This window comes from Dendrobates tinctorius, unplaced genomic scaffold (assembly GCF_039654945.1).
Source record: "Dendrobates tinctorius isolate UK_male_01 unplaced genomic scaffold, ASM3965494v1 ptg000035l, whole genome shotgun sequence".
Classification (NCBI taxonomy): domain Eukaryota; kingdom Metazoa; phylum Chordata; class Amphibia; order Anura; family Dendrobatidae; genus Dendrobates; species Dendrobates tinctorius.
In genome coordinates this window covers 1,830,334-1,847,256 of record NW_027361703.1, presented here as the reverse complement: position 1 = coordinate 1,847,256, position 16,923 = coordinate 1,830,334, and the positions used below count along the sequence as shown (strand labels likewise).

The 16,923-nt window shown below is 43.7% G+C and overlaps 1 protein-coding gene across 2 annotated transcripts in view; it reads right to left on the bottom strand.

Moving 5' to 3' along the window:
- The window catches only part of USP44 (ubiquitin specific peptidase 44), a 63,689-nt gene that overhangs the window by 14,319 nt on the left and 32,447 nt on the right, over window positions 1–16,923 (bottom strand). For both annotated transcript variants that reach the window (XM_073573202.1, XM_073573201.1), the window contains exon 3: window positions 9,124–9,322. In XM_073573202.1, coding sequence (XP_073429303.1) covers window positions 9,124–9,322 — 199 coding nt within the window. The remainder of the gene's footprint in view (window positions 1–9,123; window positions 9,323–16,923) is intronic.

Sequence of the window (16,923 nt, the reverse complement as noted above, 5' to 3'; positions counted from 1 at the left end):
TTCACATTTGCGTTTTTTAGCGCTGGAAAAAAACGCATACGTGCGCATGCGATTTTTCCCCTATATTTAACATGGGTGCGCATACCTGCGCACTTGTAAGCGCATGTATGCGATTTTCATGCGCTGCGTTTTTTTGGGGTGTGCGATGGTATTTTCCAGACGCTGCATGTTGCATTTTTTGGCCCTTGAAAAAAATCGCATGCGCACGTATGCGCACGTTTTGCGCTAAAAATGGCCATTATAGCCTATGGATGCGCATACGTGCGCACTGGCATGCGCAGGTATGCGCTTTTTTAGCGCAGCGTTTTTTGGGTGGTGTCCACTTTTTATCCTAGTTAGAATCTTCTAAAGTCCAAAAAAAAAAGGCTATATAAAGGAGGTGCCTGCCAAAACTCTGCCACTACTACACTAGACAGATTGAAGAGCAGACATTCAACCAAGAACACATTATATCAGCGAAGAATGTGAGTATATTACATTATATGCCTGTCCTTTTAAATTATGTATGTACTAATGATTTTTATTATTTTTACATGCAGTATGTCTTCAGAATCGGAGTATTCACCATCGTGGCAGGAATTGGCGCAAGCAGACCGTGAGGTGATTATTTTCGTGCATCTGGTAAGTATATCTGCTGCTTCTCCAAATCTCTTACGTTTTTTTCAACTTTCAGACATCGTCATCATCATCTGCGGACGGGAATAGTGAGGGCGAACAGCAGGAGCAGCGAAGCCAAGTCCCGGTGGTGATACGTAATGTAAGTATCAAATGATTTGTAATGTTTTTTTTTTTTTTTATCTTCTATTTTTACTCTTTTTTTTTTTCTTTTTTTGTAACTTTTTAGTCAATTTAAATTTGATTATTCTAATGAATGTGTTTTGTCTAGGTTCCACAACGGGATGAAGACGTCTACCTGGATAATGAGCAGCTCATCAGCCTGGTCCAGGAGCGTTCGCCGTTGTGGGACAGCCGTGACCGGCTGTACAAGGACAATGTGGTGACACGGCGGCTATGGAATGAGGTGGCCGCAGCGTTGATGGATGGCTGGGACAGCGCCACAGCATCCGCCAAAAAGGCGTTTAGTGAGTATTTCCCTGCTCTGTATTGTGCCGCAGTGACTGTTGTCCTTGACGGCACTGTTGGGTTTCGTGCTAGGCGTATTCTAGCAGGAAACCCAACAGTGTCATCGTGGTCTACAGTGACTGCTTTGAGTATTGTATTGCTACATTGTGCCGCAGTGACTGTTGTCCTTGACGGCACTGTTGGGTTTCGTGCTAGGCGTATTCTAGCAGGAAACCCAACAGTGTCATCGTGGTCTACAGTGACTGCTTTGAGTATTGTATTGCTACATTGTGCCGCAGTGACTGTTGTCCTTGACGGCACTGTTGGGTTTCGTGCTAGGCGTATTCTAGCAGGAAACCCAACAGTGTCATCGTGGTCTACAGTGACTGCTTTGAGTATTGTATTGCTACATTGTGCCGCAGTGACTGTTGTCCTTGACGGCACTGTTGGGTTTCGTGCTAGGCGTATTCTAGCAGGAAACCCAACAGTGTCATCGTGGTCTACAGTGACTGCTTTGAGTATTGTATTGCTACATTGTGCCGCAGTGACTGTTGTCCTTGACGGCACTGTTGGGTTTCGTGCTAGGCGTATTCTAGCAGGAAACCCAACAGTGTCATCGGGGTCTACAGTGACTGCTTTGAGTATTGTATTGCTACATTGTGCCGCAGTGACTGTTGTCCTTGACGGCACTGTTGGGTTTCGTGCTAGGCGTATTCTAGCAGGAAACCCAACAGTGTCATCGTGGTCTACAGTGACTGCTTTGAGTATTGTATTGCTACATTGTGCCGCAGTGACTGTTGTACTTGACGGCACTGTTTTTTTTTATCAACAGTGGACAAAGTCCGAACACGTTGGCGTTCGATCAAGGACCGCTTCAACAGTGATGTTCGTGCTGAGGGCCAGGTTCGCAGTGGATCTGCGTCAAGGACCAGAACTAGATACCGTCACTATCACGCGTTGCAGTTCCTAAGACCGGTCCTTGCCACAAGATCGTAAGTATTATACATTTTGGGTTTTTATTTTTATTAATCTGTGTTTTTCTAATCCACAGCTGATGCTTCTTGTAAAGGCATGGTAGTAATGATTTTCCTTTCTTCCACAGCACCTGGAGCAGCACCCTGCAACCTGGCCCTGGAGCGGTCCTTCGTCGGACGTCCTCTGACCCGTCCCAGCCATCCGACAGCCAGGAAGCACCTTGCAGGTCCCACACACACACAGCTGGTGACCAGGAAGCTGGGCCATCAGGTGTTCCCCTGTCCCAGGTCTCTGCCACTGGTTATGCGGGCACTACCCGCCAGCGGCAGAGGGCCTTGGACAGGAATGTCTTGCCCGAGTTTATGCATTTGAGCGAGACATTTAATTCCAGCCTCAAGTCACTGTCCGACAGAGTTGAAAGCGGTTTTGCACTCATGGAACGTGGTTTTAACCACTTTGAACACCGCTTCAATTCTGTAGAACAGCGCCTTGACCGTCTGGAGGCCGACCTCAACAGACCAGCACACCATTTTTTTAGTAAGATTGAAAAGGGCATGGCGGAACACCTTAGTCCTGATCAACAGCTGAATGTGCTGCAGGCCTGCAACAATGCTTTCTTGCAGGCTATGCAGCATAATCGGTACGGTCAGCAGTCAGTGGTGTCCTTTCCACCTGTGCCACCATTGACTCGCTTCACCTCACTACCGACTTGTGCTGCATACCACTGCACGGACACCTCTCTTCAAAGGCTGGACACCCACCGTTACACCACCACAAGTCTGAGTGCAGCTGGTCACTTCACCGACACCACCATGGCAAGCGCTGCTCCTGTCTGGAGCACCACCGCCAATCCCATGCATGCGTGGAGCTCAGCCACCACTAGGCAAACATGGAACAGCCCTGCCGCTACAACAACATGTAGTAGCCCTGCCACCACCACTCTGCAAACCTGGGCCATCACTGCCGCCACCAGTCCTCCTGCAAGGACGAGCACTGAACAAGAAGAGCAGCATCAGCCACCTCAGCAGCAGCAGCCAACTCAGCAGACGCCACCTCAGCAGCAGCAGCCACCTCAGCAGCAGCCGCCACCTCAGCAGCAGCAGCAACCACCTCAGCAGCAGCCGCCACCTCAGCAGCAGCAGCAACCACCTCAGCAGCAGCAACCACCTCAGCAGCAGCTGCCACCTCAGCAGCAGCCGCCACCTCAGCAGCAGCCGCCACCTCAGCAGCAGCCGCAACCTCTGCAGCAGCAGCCGCAACCTCTGCAGCAGCAGCCATACCAGCAGACGGGGGACCTACATTCCATATTTGCCCCTACTTCAAGGCGAAATCAATCAAGGCGGGCATTGGGCCAAAGTCGGTCCAGGCACACAAGCCTACGGCGACATGCCATTACAACTAATGTAACTGAACAGATTTCCTCTCCTACAAGTGTTCCAAGTTTAATTCCCTTAACTGGACTACCTTCCCCCACAAGTTTTGTTGCCCCTTCCCCTCAAACACCGTCTTCAACTGCAAGTGTTGCATATTCCCTGCACACCCCCAAATTGAAACCATCTGCCCCCAAACGCCGTAAAAAATAATTTTTAAATTTTTTTTTTGTGATAAAAAATAAATTTACATTTGTGGTTCACCATTAATAAGTTTCATTAATGTTGTTTGCGCCACTCACAAACACTGATGGGTAAATACATGTTAAAAACCAACCCAAGGGCTAGTATAGTCATATGTGAAATAACATGGACTAGTATAGTCATTCAAAGGCCTAGTGTAATAACTCTAGTTTTACAAAATAGAATCTGGTTTCATGAAAAACAAACTGTTGAAACTTGTCTAAAAAATAAGTTTCTTTCTAGTTTCACCAGTTTGTTTTTGGTGAAACAAGATGCTAGTTGTTAAAAATCGAGTTATTACAGTAGGCCTTGGTATGACTATACTAGGCCGTGGTATTTCACATATACTACTAGCCCCAAGGCCTAGTATACTCATATTTGAAATACCACGGCCTAGTATAGTCATTCCAAGGCCTAGTGTAATAACTCTAGTTTTACCAAATAGAATCTGGTTTCATGAAAAACAAACTGTTGAAACTTGTCTAAAAAATAAGTTTCTTTCTAGTTTCACCAGTTTGTTTTTGGTGAAACAAGATGCTAGTTGTTAAAAATCGAGTTATTACAGTAGGCCTTGGTATGACTATACTAGGCCGTGGTATTTCACATATACTACTAGCCCCAAGGCCTAGTATACTCATATTTGAAATACCACGGCCTAGTATAGTCATTCCAAGGCCTAGTGTAATAACTCTAGTTTTACCAAATAGAATCTGGTTTCATGAAAAACAAACTGTTGAAACTTGTCTAAAAAATAAGTTTCTTTCTAGTTTCACCAGTTTGTTTTTGTTGAAACAAGATGCTAGTTGTTAAAAATCGAGTTATAACAGTAGGCCTTGGTATGACTATACTAGGCCGTGGTATTTCACATATTACTATACTACTAGCCCCAAGGCCTAGTATACTCATATTTGAAATACCACGGCCTAGTATAGTCAATTCAAAGGCCTAGTGTAATAACTTTTAATGGAGCAGATTACATTCATCCACTCAATGCTGACTTGTATTCCCCATGGACTTTCATTGGGGTTGGGTTTTGAGTGTTGTGTTTTGAGAAAATCACATACTTTGTTTTAAACTATTTGCACAATTTTATCTTGAAAAAAAATGGTTTCCTGATTCATGGCCTGCAGCTTTGCTCATTCCAATATATTTCACGCAGACTAGCAATGCTGCATTTTAACTCGTATGTGTATTTACCTGCCCAGGTGTGTGAACATAACAAAATTCAGTTATACATGGGAAGTTTTTTAATTAATCGGAGTTTAAAAAATATAGTGCACTCAGTAATGGTATCAAATAAGGATTTTTATTACCATAAACAACAACATTACACCATTTCATCTTGCCAGTGCACCCGTCCTACATCAGAAATAAAGTAGGCCGCAAATTTGTCCCTCATTTGGCCAACTTCAACGGATGACCTGAGAGTGTGCTGAGTGAATTCAGGCAATGGGTTAGGAGCATCATCGTCCAGTTCAAAGGTCGGGTGCTCTTTAGCCATCACAAAGTTATGTAGAACCACACAGGCCTTCACCACCTCATCGACTGTTTCAAGTTTAAGATTAATGGCCGTGCCCAGAATTCGCCATCTGGAAACAAGAATCCCAAAAGCACACTCGACAGTTCTTCTGGCCCTGGTCAGCCTGTAATTAAAAATTTTTTTGGTGTGGTCCAAGTCCCGGCTGGAGTAGGGTTTCAGTAAGTTTCCGCACATTTGAAAAGCCTCATCGCCAACCATTACAAAGGGCAGTGGCGGAGCTTCGGTGTGAGGAAGAGGCCGTGGCATAGGGAAATTAAATTGGTTGCCATACAACCTCCGGCCCATGTCTGAGTTTTTAAAAGCCTGCGAGTCATTACCACGGCCAAATGCTCCAATGTCCACTGCTACAAACATACATCCGGCATCCGCAATTGCAATGAGTACTATTGAAAAGTACTTTTTGTAATTATAGTACTCAGATCCCGTTCTTTGGGGTTTGATGATCCGTATGTGTTTCCCATCAACAGCTCCCAAACAGTTGGGAAAATTGCATACTGTCCAGAATTTGTCAGCAATTTCCATCCACTTTTCAGCGGTGGGCAGGGGCATAAATTCTGGGCAAAGAACATTCCAGAGAGCCCGGCAGGTGTCAGCAACAATTCCAGACAAGGTAGAGATTCCAATACGGTACTGGAAGTGTAGTGAGGATAGGGTTTCTCCAGTCGCCAGGAATCTGTGAACAGACAAAGAAGTAAAATTAATATTTATGTATATTATTTTTAAAAACTATAAAAAAAATATTAGTACATTCACGAAAACTAATTACCCAAGGTTTTGAATACTAAATTTACAAAAAAAAACATCAGACCACACCCCTTTGTTTTTAAAACATACCGTAATGTCACCAGTAGCCGTTCCTCAGGAGGAATCGCACGACGGAGCTGTGTGTCCTGTCTCCGGATGGATTGTTGGACACGAGCAAGCAAATCCATGAAACTTTCGTGGGACATCCGGATATAATCTGTAAATTTCTCCGGGTTTGACTGGAGCTCGCTGTAGAGGGTATGGTATGCCCCACGGCTCTCCCGGAGTTCAACAATCGGATGTATCCACATACGCCGCCGTCTTCGCTGCCTCTCTCTCTTCCTTTGTTCATGGCAAGCAACTGCATACGCCTGAGCCATCGCGATGTCCAAATCCAAGTTGAAGTGAAAACTCTTCCAGCGCAGATCCATGGTCACGAGAAGAATCAAGCAAATGTGAAGAATACTGTAGACAGGGTGTATATATATTAACATACCACACCCACAATGAAGTCCCATTGGTCTTGTGTGTTGTTGAATGGTTGTTTTTTCTTTTTTGTGGGGTTTTTCCAAAATCTGTAAAAAAACGCAAACGCACAAAAAACGCATACAAACGCGCAAAAACGCTGCGTTTTTTTCCTGCATGCGCATTAAAATGCTGGAAAAAAACGCAGCGTTTGTATGCATTTTTTTAATGCGTTTTTTTGCGGGAAAAACGCGCTGCAAAAAAAAGCAAGTGTGAAACTAGCCTAAGGGGTTAAAAAAACCTGTCACCATATTTAGTGGACAATTTTTGCTTTCATTTTATTCCCGCTGATCCTGATTTTTTTTCTAGTTCTACAGATTTGACGTTTATTTAGTGCTAATTTTTCTGGTCATTACAGTTTTAAGTGGGGTGGTATTTTTAGGCTAAGTGCACGTGTACTTTTTTTTTCCTGCGGCTTTTTCTGCACAGATTTGAAGAAATCCGCAGGTCAAATAACCTGCATTTTTCCTGCGGATTTCTTCCTGTTTTATTTTGCGGTTTTTGTGTGGTTTTCCCCCTGCGGATTTGGAGAATGGAGCAGGTGTAAAACCACACAAAAGAAGTGACATGCTGCATTTTTTGTACCGCACAAAAACCGCGTGGAAAAAACCGCAGCGTCTGCACAGCGGGTTTTTTTTTTTTCTATTGATTAACATGCTACTGTACATCACAACGTGGATATGCAACGTTTCTGCACGGTAAAATCCGCTGCGGATCCGCAGAAAAAATGCATTGTGTGCACATGGCCTTAAGGTGTGTGCAGACGCTGCGGAATCCGCTGCGGATTAATCCGCACGGATTTTGCAAAAACCGCAGATAAACCGCAGGTCAAAAGACCTGCGGATTATCTGCGGTTTTGCCTGCGGTTTGACCATCTCCACAATGGTGGAGATAGGATTCTGCAGAAAGAATTGACATGTCAATTCTTTCTGCGGTTTCAAAACCGCAGCAAATCCGCGCGGATTTTTCCGCAACGTCTACACAGCGTTTTTTTTTTACCGTTCATTTGAATGGTACTGTACACCGCAGCTAAAACTGCTGCGGGTCCGCAGCGGCCAAAACCGCTGCGGAAACGCAGCGGAATCCGCAGAGTGTGCACATACCCTTAGGCTTCTCTTTAAGCAACACACTATTTGTAAATACTATAAAAAGCAGCACTAACTGAAAAGAAGAACATCTCTGAAATTGGATTGTGGAGTTAACCCCACTGACCAGGCCAAATGTTTCAAATCTGAAGTGTCACTTTATGTGGCAATATCTCTGGAATGTTTAAACATTTCCCAGTGGCTTTGAGATTTTTTTTTATGACACTTTGTTAAATTTAGCATTGAGTCGATGTTTTCTGTTTATTTAAAACCATATTAGAAATTTGCCAATTTTTTAAAAAAAATTGCAATTTTCAAACTTTGAATGATTATCCCGTTCAGTCATGTGACACAAAAAAGTTTATAAACATTTCCCTCATGTCTTCCTTACATCAGCACCATTTGTAATTTTTTATTTTGTTAGTACGTTTAAAATGTAGCAGCAAATTTTCATCTTTTCAAGGAAATTTACAAAATGTATCTTTTAGGGACATATTCAGTTTTGAAGTGCACCCACATACTGGAAGCCTCCCCCCCCCCCCCAAAAAAAAAATGATACCATTTTAAAACTAATACTCCTAAAGCTTATCAGATACATTAACGACTTTGGTGATTTAATGCAGTGGCACGACAGGAATGAAAATTTTTTTATTTTTACCACCTAAATTTTGCTAACCTCTGTCCGCTATAGCTGGCAGACTCTAAAGCCATAATTTGGCCATGACGAGCATCAGGACTACACAATTATAATTCCTGACAGTGAGGTTAAAAGGAAGAGCCCCCCCCCCCGCGTCCTGTGTTAACCATCTAGATGCCAGTCATTGACTGCAGAACCTAAGCGGTTAAATAGACATGGTTGGTGCCAACTCTGATCGTGGCTGATGTAGAGATTATATTATATACACACACACACACACACTATATACGATAGATATAGATTATATATCGCTCTCTATAAAGTCAGATATAGAGTACAGCTACTGAATTTTCACCCGTTGGGAGCGATGTGATATTTAGATCTCAAGTCAATCAAAAATATATTGCTGGTCACTAAGGTGTTAAAACATGCAAACAAAAAAACAATACTACGTGTAACAGCAAGAATAAAATAATGGGATAAATTGACCACTTCTGACTAGGCAGCAGGTCCTCTTTAAAAGTGCTCCCTTTGATTGGCAAGAGCTGACCCTGGCAGTCCAGTATATTAATAGAATGGAGGTGCCGCAGCTCTTCTCCATGTGCTGTGCCCCTCACCTTTTACCAAGGGACAGCCCCCCCGGTAAGGACGAGCTAATGTCCATGTGACAGTGCACCCAGCTGCTGTCACTGGATGCAGAAACCCAAATACAGTTTGTAGATTCTTTTACACCTGTTCAATCTTTACTTTAAATTCATCAAAAGCCAACAAGATGGTCAATGACAACACAGGTTACTGTCTGATTTCTATTTTAGGGGCATTTACAGATTTATAACATGTATAAGTGGTGCAGAAGAAAAGAGAAAGCATAACGCAGAGCAGGTCTATTATTCCTGGGTTTAGATCAGAATATCCTTGTGAATACATACTGCATCTACTCACTGTTGCACTCGTCACAGGCGTAGATCTTTCCTTCTAGTGCCTCCGTCTCCGTGAACTTAGCCAGCATCTCAGTCAGAAGGCAGGGTCGCTGGGAGGCCGTCTCCTTGCCGTTGCAGTGATACCTCTCAGGAAACTCCAGTGACAGGTCCCAGAAGGGCTCTATGGTATTAGACTTATTATCACAGGCAAGACAAGTGACCTGTCAAATAAATACATAGGCCTTTGTTCAGTGAAGGATAGAGAAGCGGTGTGTGGCATGTGACAATGTACAGAAGGCAATGGAATATGTGGGTAGATGCAAAGAAAAGAATATTTCAATCCCCCCCCCCCCCATGACTGAGATTTTGGCTCCCAAACCTTGAACACAGCCTAGTGCCAGTGGGTTAATTGTGATCAGCAGCAAATTCTCCTTGGGTTCCCAAGACACTATCGTTATAATAGTGGGAAGATGGCAAGGGGCTGTCGAGATATCAGGAGCGGTTTATCGGATATAAAATAATAGCATTGGACAAGGGGTCCATAAAACACCAGACTGTCAACAGGCTTGCACAACCTAAGTATAACAGGGCAGAGTACAGCTCAGTTTACACCGGGCGGGTTATTGCTGGAAGATGAGCTCAAACCATTGCAAAACAGCTGTGGTTTATCAGGCGGGAGCGTTACTAACAACCTCAAGCCAGAAATGGGGAAAATTTTGCTGCACAGATTTCATTTTCAGGATGGAGTCATTCCCCTCCTTTATAAACCTCACGCAAATTAATCCAAAGTCTCTTGTATAGATATTACACCAAGGTTTGGTCAGATCTCAGGAAACCAATGTTTTAGAGCAGGAGGCAGCAATTATCCCAAGGGGCTACATGAAAGTGACTATTGTCTGGGGTCGAACCAATAGGATGAGATTAATTCAGCTCAATATGAATATTAACAGGTTACTTTATATTCATTTTAGCACTTAAGATTGAGCAGTGTCAGTATATGACTGGCTGTACTGCTGCTACATGTTACTATAGGGCTCAGTGTAACACATTCCTATAAGTAGCAGCCAATCATAACCATATCATTTACTGCTTTATATAAGATTTACACTGCTCCTGTTATTCAGCCCTTGAACTTCGATTAAAAGCTCCACACGCTGTACGACAGCCCCCCACAGCCACCTCAACATAGTATGATGGTCCCCTCTCGGCATGATCATCCTCAAAGCCCCCCCCATGTGGGCTGGACAGGAACAGCCAAAAGGGGCCAGTAAGGCTTGTGTGCAACAGTTTGCCCAGGTCTTGCTTGGCGTATACAACTGCTGTGGAGGGACCATCTTTAGTAGGCAGCAGATGGCGAGGTGTTCTTTATAGACTATACTGTATGACGGCTCTGGTTTGCTTTTCTGGTTCTTCCTGAAATCTTATGTTATGATGCAGATAATGGTTGCGGTATGTTCCAAGTAAAACCGTTCATCCTCCCACAACTTCAGAATGCACACTAAATCTTCTGGAAGCAGAAATCCGGAACAATAGGATTAGAAAAGTGTCGCGGTTGCTTAAGGCCCGTTTCACACTTCAGTTTTTTGTGTCAGTTAAAATCCGCCAAAATGGCGGAAAGCGGATCCATTGCTAACTGATGTGAACGGATGCCAGCAGACTGGGTTTTTTTTACGGATCCGGAGACTGAAGAATTTTAAAGGAACCGCAGCCCGGGGAGGGGGAGAGGGAGAGAATTTTTTCTGTCCGCCAGAAAGGATTTCAGGGTTAAAATTTCCGGCTGACTGACTTCCTCTGTGCATGCGCACAGTAAAATGCGGATCCTGCAGCAAAAAAAAAAAAAAAACGTTGCATGGTCCGTCCAGGCATGTCGGCGGACACACAAAATTTGGCGGATCCGCAAAAAAACGGATCCACCGGATGGCCATCCGTCAAGATCCGCCGGTAATGCAACTCACTGGGGGAAAAAAACAGATCCGCCAAAAAAAATGGCGGATCCGTTTTTTTGTAAAAACGGCGGATTTTGACTGATGGTCAAAAACGGAAGTGTGAAACAGGCCTTAAGTTTTGGGGTATTTTATATTAAAGTCCAAAGAAGTGGGGGCGTGGCCTAGCGGCATGTGAGGAGGATGTGTGCCTGCAGAGCTCCCGCATGTCCTAGTTAATTACTGCTGCTAAATCCCCACAGCACAGCTGGTAATTACCTGTGGAGAGGCCCTGGGGACTGGTGGAGGTCATAGGGCCATCGTGGGAGCATTCCTGGCGTGCAACATGCCGAAAAAATGTCAAAGGAGGATTGCAGGAGAGATGACCTCTGGTTTCCAAGATGGCACCGCTTCTTCAGCGCGTGCTTTGGCAGATGCAGAAGCTGATAGTGCAGCTAGAAATAGAGAAGTAGCGGCTCGTCTGCAGCGGTTTGCCCGAGTGGAGGAAGAGGAGAAGGAATCTCCTCAAACAGCTGGAGAAGATCCAGGCACCGGAGGAGAAGGTACAGAGCGGGGAATGAGTGAAGAGGGGGAGGAGGAGACAGAGTGTTGGAGGGCAGAGGAACCAGGAGGCTCTAGCTAGCTGGGGAGAAATGGTGGAGCAAAATAAGAAATAGCTCACAGCACTGAAGCTGCAGGTTCCTGCTGAACCCACTATAAAAGACGTGCTGGTGGCTGATATGCAATGTGGATCAGCCATTACTAATGTGCTCACTCAGTTGGGCTTTCTACGGGAGTCAATGCAGAATGTAAAATATGACCTCCACACAGTTAAGGACAGAACTGGGCAATTAGAAAAAAAGAGTTGGTGTGGTGGAAAATACAGTCTAACTCTGCGCAGCATAATAAGGAGCTCAAAAAAGATCTTGCTGCTGTATGGAATAAAACGGACGACCTAGAAAACAGGTCCAGGCGCAATAATGTCCGTATTGTCTAAGTCCCGGAGTGCTGCGAGGGCAAAAACCCTACTACTTTTATCGAAGCCTGGATAAAGGAAAAAGTTGGGCCAGACAATCTGACTCACTTGTTTGTGGTGGAACGCGGTCATAGGGTCCCGGCTCTTCCCCCTCCCCTGGCCATCCACCAAGACCCATCCTGGCTAAAATACTTCACTACAGAGACAGGGACATTATTCTTCGGTTCTCAAGAGACCACCCTGATCTAACTATTGATGGTTCTAGAGTTTCATTCTATCCGGATTTTTCACCGAAAGTGCAAAAAATGAGAGCTCAATTTGTTGATATTAAAAAACGACTGAGGGCCCTCGACCTCAAGTACTCTATGATCTTCCCGGCCAAATTGCGGGTCGAAGTTGGGAACAAATCTCATTTTTTTCTGGAAGCTACAGAGGCAGCTGAATGGTTGGATCTGAACGAACAACATCTAAGAAGGGAGGTGGAGGACTGTGGCGAAGAAACATGAATCTTTTGGACGTTCTGAGCTGTTCTTGTGTCTAGATGGTTTGTGCTGTGGGGCATTATCCTGAAATATGTGGGGGGCGAGATAGGAACTAAAGCACCCGGTATTTGGCTTTATACATTTTAAGGGGGATAACATTGTCTTTCTTTGTGATGGGCCCAATACGGTTGAGAGTTAAGTTGGGATGTGTTATTAGGGGGGAGGGAGGGAATGGGGGGGGGGGGGTGTTAGGTGCACATATGTCCAAAGGTATTTAGCTAAGATTAGTTGGATATTGTTGTTTAAATTTAAAAATACCAATTATGGGGGACGTTAAAATTCTTAGCTGGAATGTTAGAGGGATGAAATCCCCAGTAAAAAGACAGGCGATTTTTTCTTTTATTATGGATCGCAAACCAACTGTAATTTGCTTGCAAGAGACGCACCTTACATGTGAAACACTTAATCTGGATTAAAGGTGGATAGTGGCGGGGTATCATTCTACATATTCCCAGTACTCTAGAGGTGTCAGCATACTAATTAGACGGGGTGCTCAATTTTCATGTAATCGGGTGGTGGTAGATGAAGAGGTGCGAATTGTTCTTTTGTATTGTACGCTGTCTGCGGTCACGATGGTACTCAAATCTATAATATATATATATATATATTCCTCCGCCATATAGTAGCAAAATCATATATAAAAGCCTAACTATTTTGAGAGATTTTCCAGGAGTCCCATATTTAGTGGTGGGTGATTTTAACAACATTTTGGATGCACATTGGGATAGAGGTAATCATGCACCTATAAAACCGGAAGGCAACTGCACACCATTTGGGGCGCTCCTGCGCGAACTAGCCTTAACTGATCTGTGGAGATGCAGGAATCCTGGGGTATATCAGTACTCATATTTCGCCTCTACTTTTTCCTCCTTGTCTCATATCGACTTGGCTCTGGGCGACGGTCTCATACTGGGGAAAATTATGAATATTGAATATCTATCGAGGACGGTGTCGGACCATTCGCCCCTGTCTTTTAATTAAAGGAGATAATATGTCACGAGATAGGCCGCTTTGGCGTTTAAATCCGTTTTGGCTACAACTAGTGGACAAGACTGATTCATTCACGTCTGAATTACAGGAATTTCTTGGGTTTAATGAGAACTCGGCCTCTAGTCCGGTGGTTTGGGAGTCTCTGAAGGCATATTTGCGTGGTATGTTCATACGTGAGATTTCAAAGATTAAGTCTAGTTCTAGAATGAAATCCAAACTTTTGCTCCAGGAATTGGAAGATGCAGAGCGGGCTTTTTCAAAACAGGTCACTCTCCGTGCACAACAGAGACTTAAAGATGCTCAGTTGCGAGTGACCAAAATGTCTCTGGAAGTGGCAGCGCAGAAACGTATGTTCCAATCGACCCAATTCTTTGAAAATGCAGAAAGTGTGGGGCACCTACTCTCAGTTATAACCTCAGCACAAAAGGGGTCATCGTTCATACCTGGGCTCAGTGGTGAAAATGGGACACTTGTTACTGATGCGCCGGGAATCCTGGGAGTTTTGGGGGCCTTCTTTACTAACCTGTATTCCTCTCATTCTGGGGCTTCCGCAGAAGATCTTGAGGATTTTTTGGGATTAGCTAAGCTCTCACGACTCTGACGCAAATCTGTTGAAAATGGTGATTATGCCATAACTTTTGTATGTTCTTCATAACTCCCCGATTTGGCTTCCTCAAAATAGGTTCTTTAAAATTAATGCAATATTCAGGGAACTTATTTGGCTAAAAAAGGGTGCGAGGATCAAGTTAGAACACTTACAAAAGGGGTAAGGAGGAGGGAGGGCTGGCATTGCCTAACCCTTGGTTATATTTTTTATCTTCTCAGTGTCAGCATCTAGCAGGGGGATCAGAAGACGCATTTGTGGAGATGGGGGGAGGTCGAGGGATTCTCCAGTTTCTTGGGGGTCGGGGACCTCTATTGTCTAAGTTGGAGGCGAATAAATCAGGGCTGTGGAGTCGGTAAGCCAAACCTGCGACTCAGACTCCTCAACTTCCCTTACACAGACTCCGACTCCCACATATATTGCTTATATTTAAGTGAAAAATGTATTGTAGTACAATGTGAACATCAGACATTTAATCATTTCTATGATCCAATAATCAAGATATTTAGATAGAACATAATATCTATTTATTTGAATACAACTTTAGAACACAAAATTGTAATAAATTGTAAATATGTAATACACGTACATGTATACGGTACAGACCAAAGTTTGGACACACCTTCTCATTCAAAGAGTTTTCTTTATTTTCATGACTATGAAAATTGTAGATTCATTCTGAAGGCATCAAAACAACGAATTAACACATGTGGAATTATATAATTAAAGTGTGAAACAACTGAAAATATGTCTTATATTCTAGATTCTTCAAAGTAGCCACCTTTTGCTTTGATTACTGCTTTGCACACTCTTGGCATTCTCTTGATGAGCTTCAAGTGGTAGTCACCAGAAATGGTCTTCCAACAGTCTTGAAGGAGTTCCCAGATATGCTTAGCACTTGTTGGCCCTTTTGCCTTCACTCTGCGGTCCAGCTCACCCCAAACCATCTCGATTGGGTTCAGGTCTGGTGACTGTGGAGGCCAGGTCATCTGGCGTAGCACCCCATCACTCTCCTTCTTGGTCAAATAGCCCTTACACAGCCTGGAGGTGTGATTGAGGCCATTGTCCTGTTGAAAAATAAATGATGGTCCAACTAAACACAAACCGGATGGAATAGCATGCCGCTGCAAGATGCTGTGGTAGCCATGCTGGTTCAGTATGCCTTCAATTTTGAATAAATCCCCAACAGTGTCACCAGCAAAGCACCCCCACAACATCACACCTCCTCCTCCATTCTTCACAGTGGGAACCAGGCATGTAGAGTCCATCCGTTCACCTTTTCTGCGTCGCACAAAGACACGGTGGTTGGAACCAAAGATCTCAAATATGGACTCATCAGACCAAAGCACAGATTTCCACTGGTCTAATGTCCATTCCTTGTGTTCTCTAGCCCAAACAATTCTCTTCTGCTTGTGGCCTGTCCTTAGCAGTGGTTTCCTAGCAGCTATTTTACCATGAAGGCCTGCTGCACAAAGTCTCCTCTTAACAGTTGTTGTAGAGATGTGTCTGCTGCTAGAACTCTGTGTGGCATTGACCTGGTCTCTATTCTGAGCTGCTGTTAACCTGCGATTTTTGAGGCTGGTGACTAGGATGAACTTATCCTCCGCAGCAGAGGTGACTCTTGGTCTTCCTTTCCTGGGGCAGTCCTCATGTGAGCCAGTTTCTTTGTACGCTTGATGGTTTTTGCCAATGCACTTAGGGACACTTTCAAAGTTTTCCCAATTTTTCAGACTGACTAAACTTAATTTCTTAAAAATGGCCACTCGTTTTTCTTTACTCAGCTGCTTTTTTCTTGCCATAATACAAATTCTAACAGTCTATTCAGTAGGACTATCACCTGTGTATCCACCAGACTTCTGCACTACACAACTGATGGTCCCAACCTCATTTATAAGGCAAGACATGCCACTTATTAAACCTGACAGGGCACACCTGTGAAGTGAAAACCATTTCCGGTGACTACCTCTTGAAGCTCATCAAGAGAATGCCAAGAGTGTGCAAAGCAGAAATCAAAGCAAAAGGTGGCTACTTTGAAGAACCTAGAATATAAAGACATACAGTATTTTCAGTTGTTTCACACTTTATTAATTATATAAATCCACATGTGTTAATTCATAGTTTTGATGCCTTCAGTCAGAGTGAATCTACAAATTTTCATAGTCATGAAAATAAAGAAAACGCTTTGATTGAGAAGGTGTGTCCAAACTTTTGGTCTGTACATATACATACATATATATATATATATATATATATATATATATATATATATATATATATATATATATGTGAACAACGACAGAGCAAAGTCCAGCAATAACGTGAGCAATCCAGGATGCTGTTAAAAAATTATTTTCTTTCTTTTTATTGATAAATCCATTAAAATACAATGGTCCAAGCAGTTCAAAACAGCAATAACGCAGGAAAGTAGTGCAGATAGGACTACGCGTTTCAGCGGTAAAACCCGCCTTCTTCACGGTCCAGAATATGAATATTATATATATATATATATATATATACACACATACATACATATACACACACACACACATACACACACACAATGACTTATCTCGGCTAAGAAAGCCTAGATCCTCAGGCTACATTCACACTATGGGCGTAGCCAGGATCAAACCTAGGGGGGGATGGGGGGGGGGGCAGAATTTCATACTGCACACCTCAGCTGCTGCAGAACCTCATACTTCACACCCCTACACTTGAAAATAAAGTCTGCACCTTAAGAAGATGTGGTGATGAATGCAGTCTATTTATTCCAACTATCAATTGATGT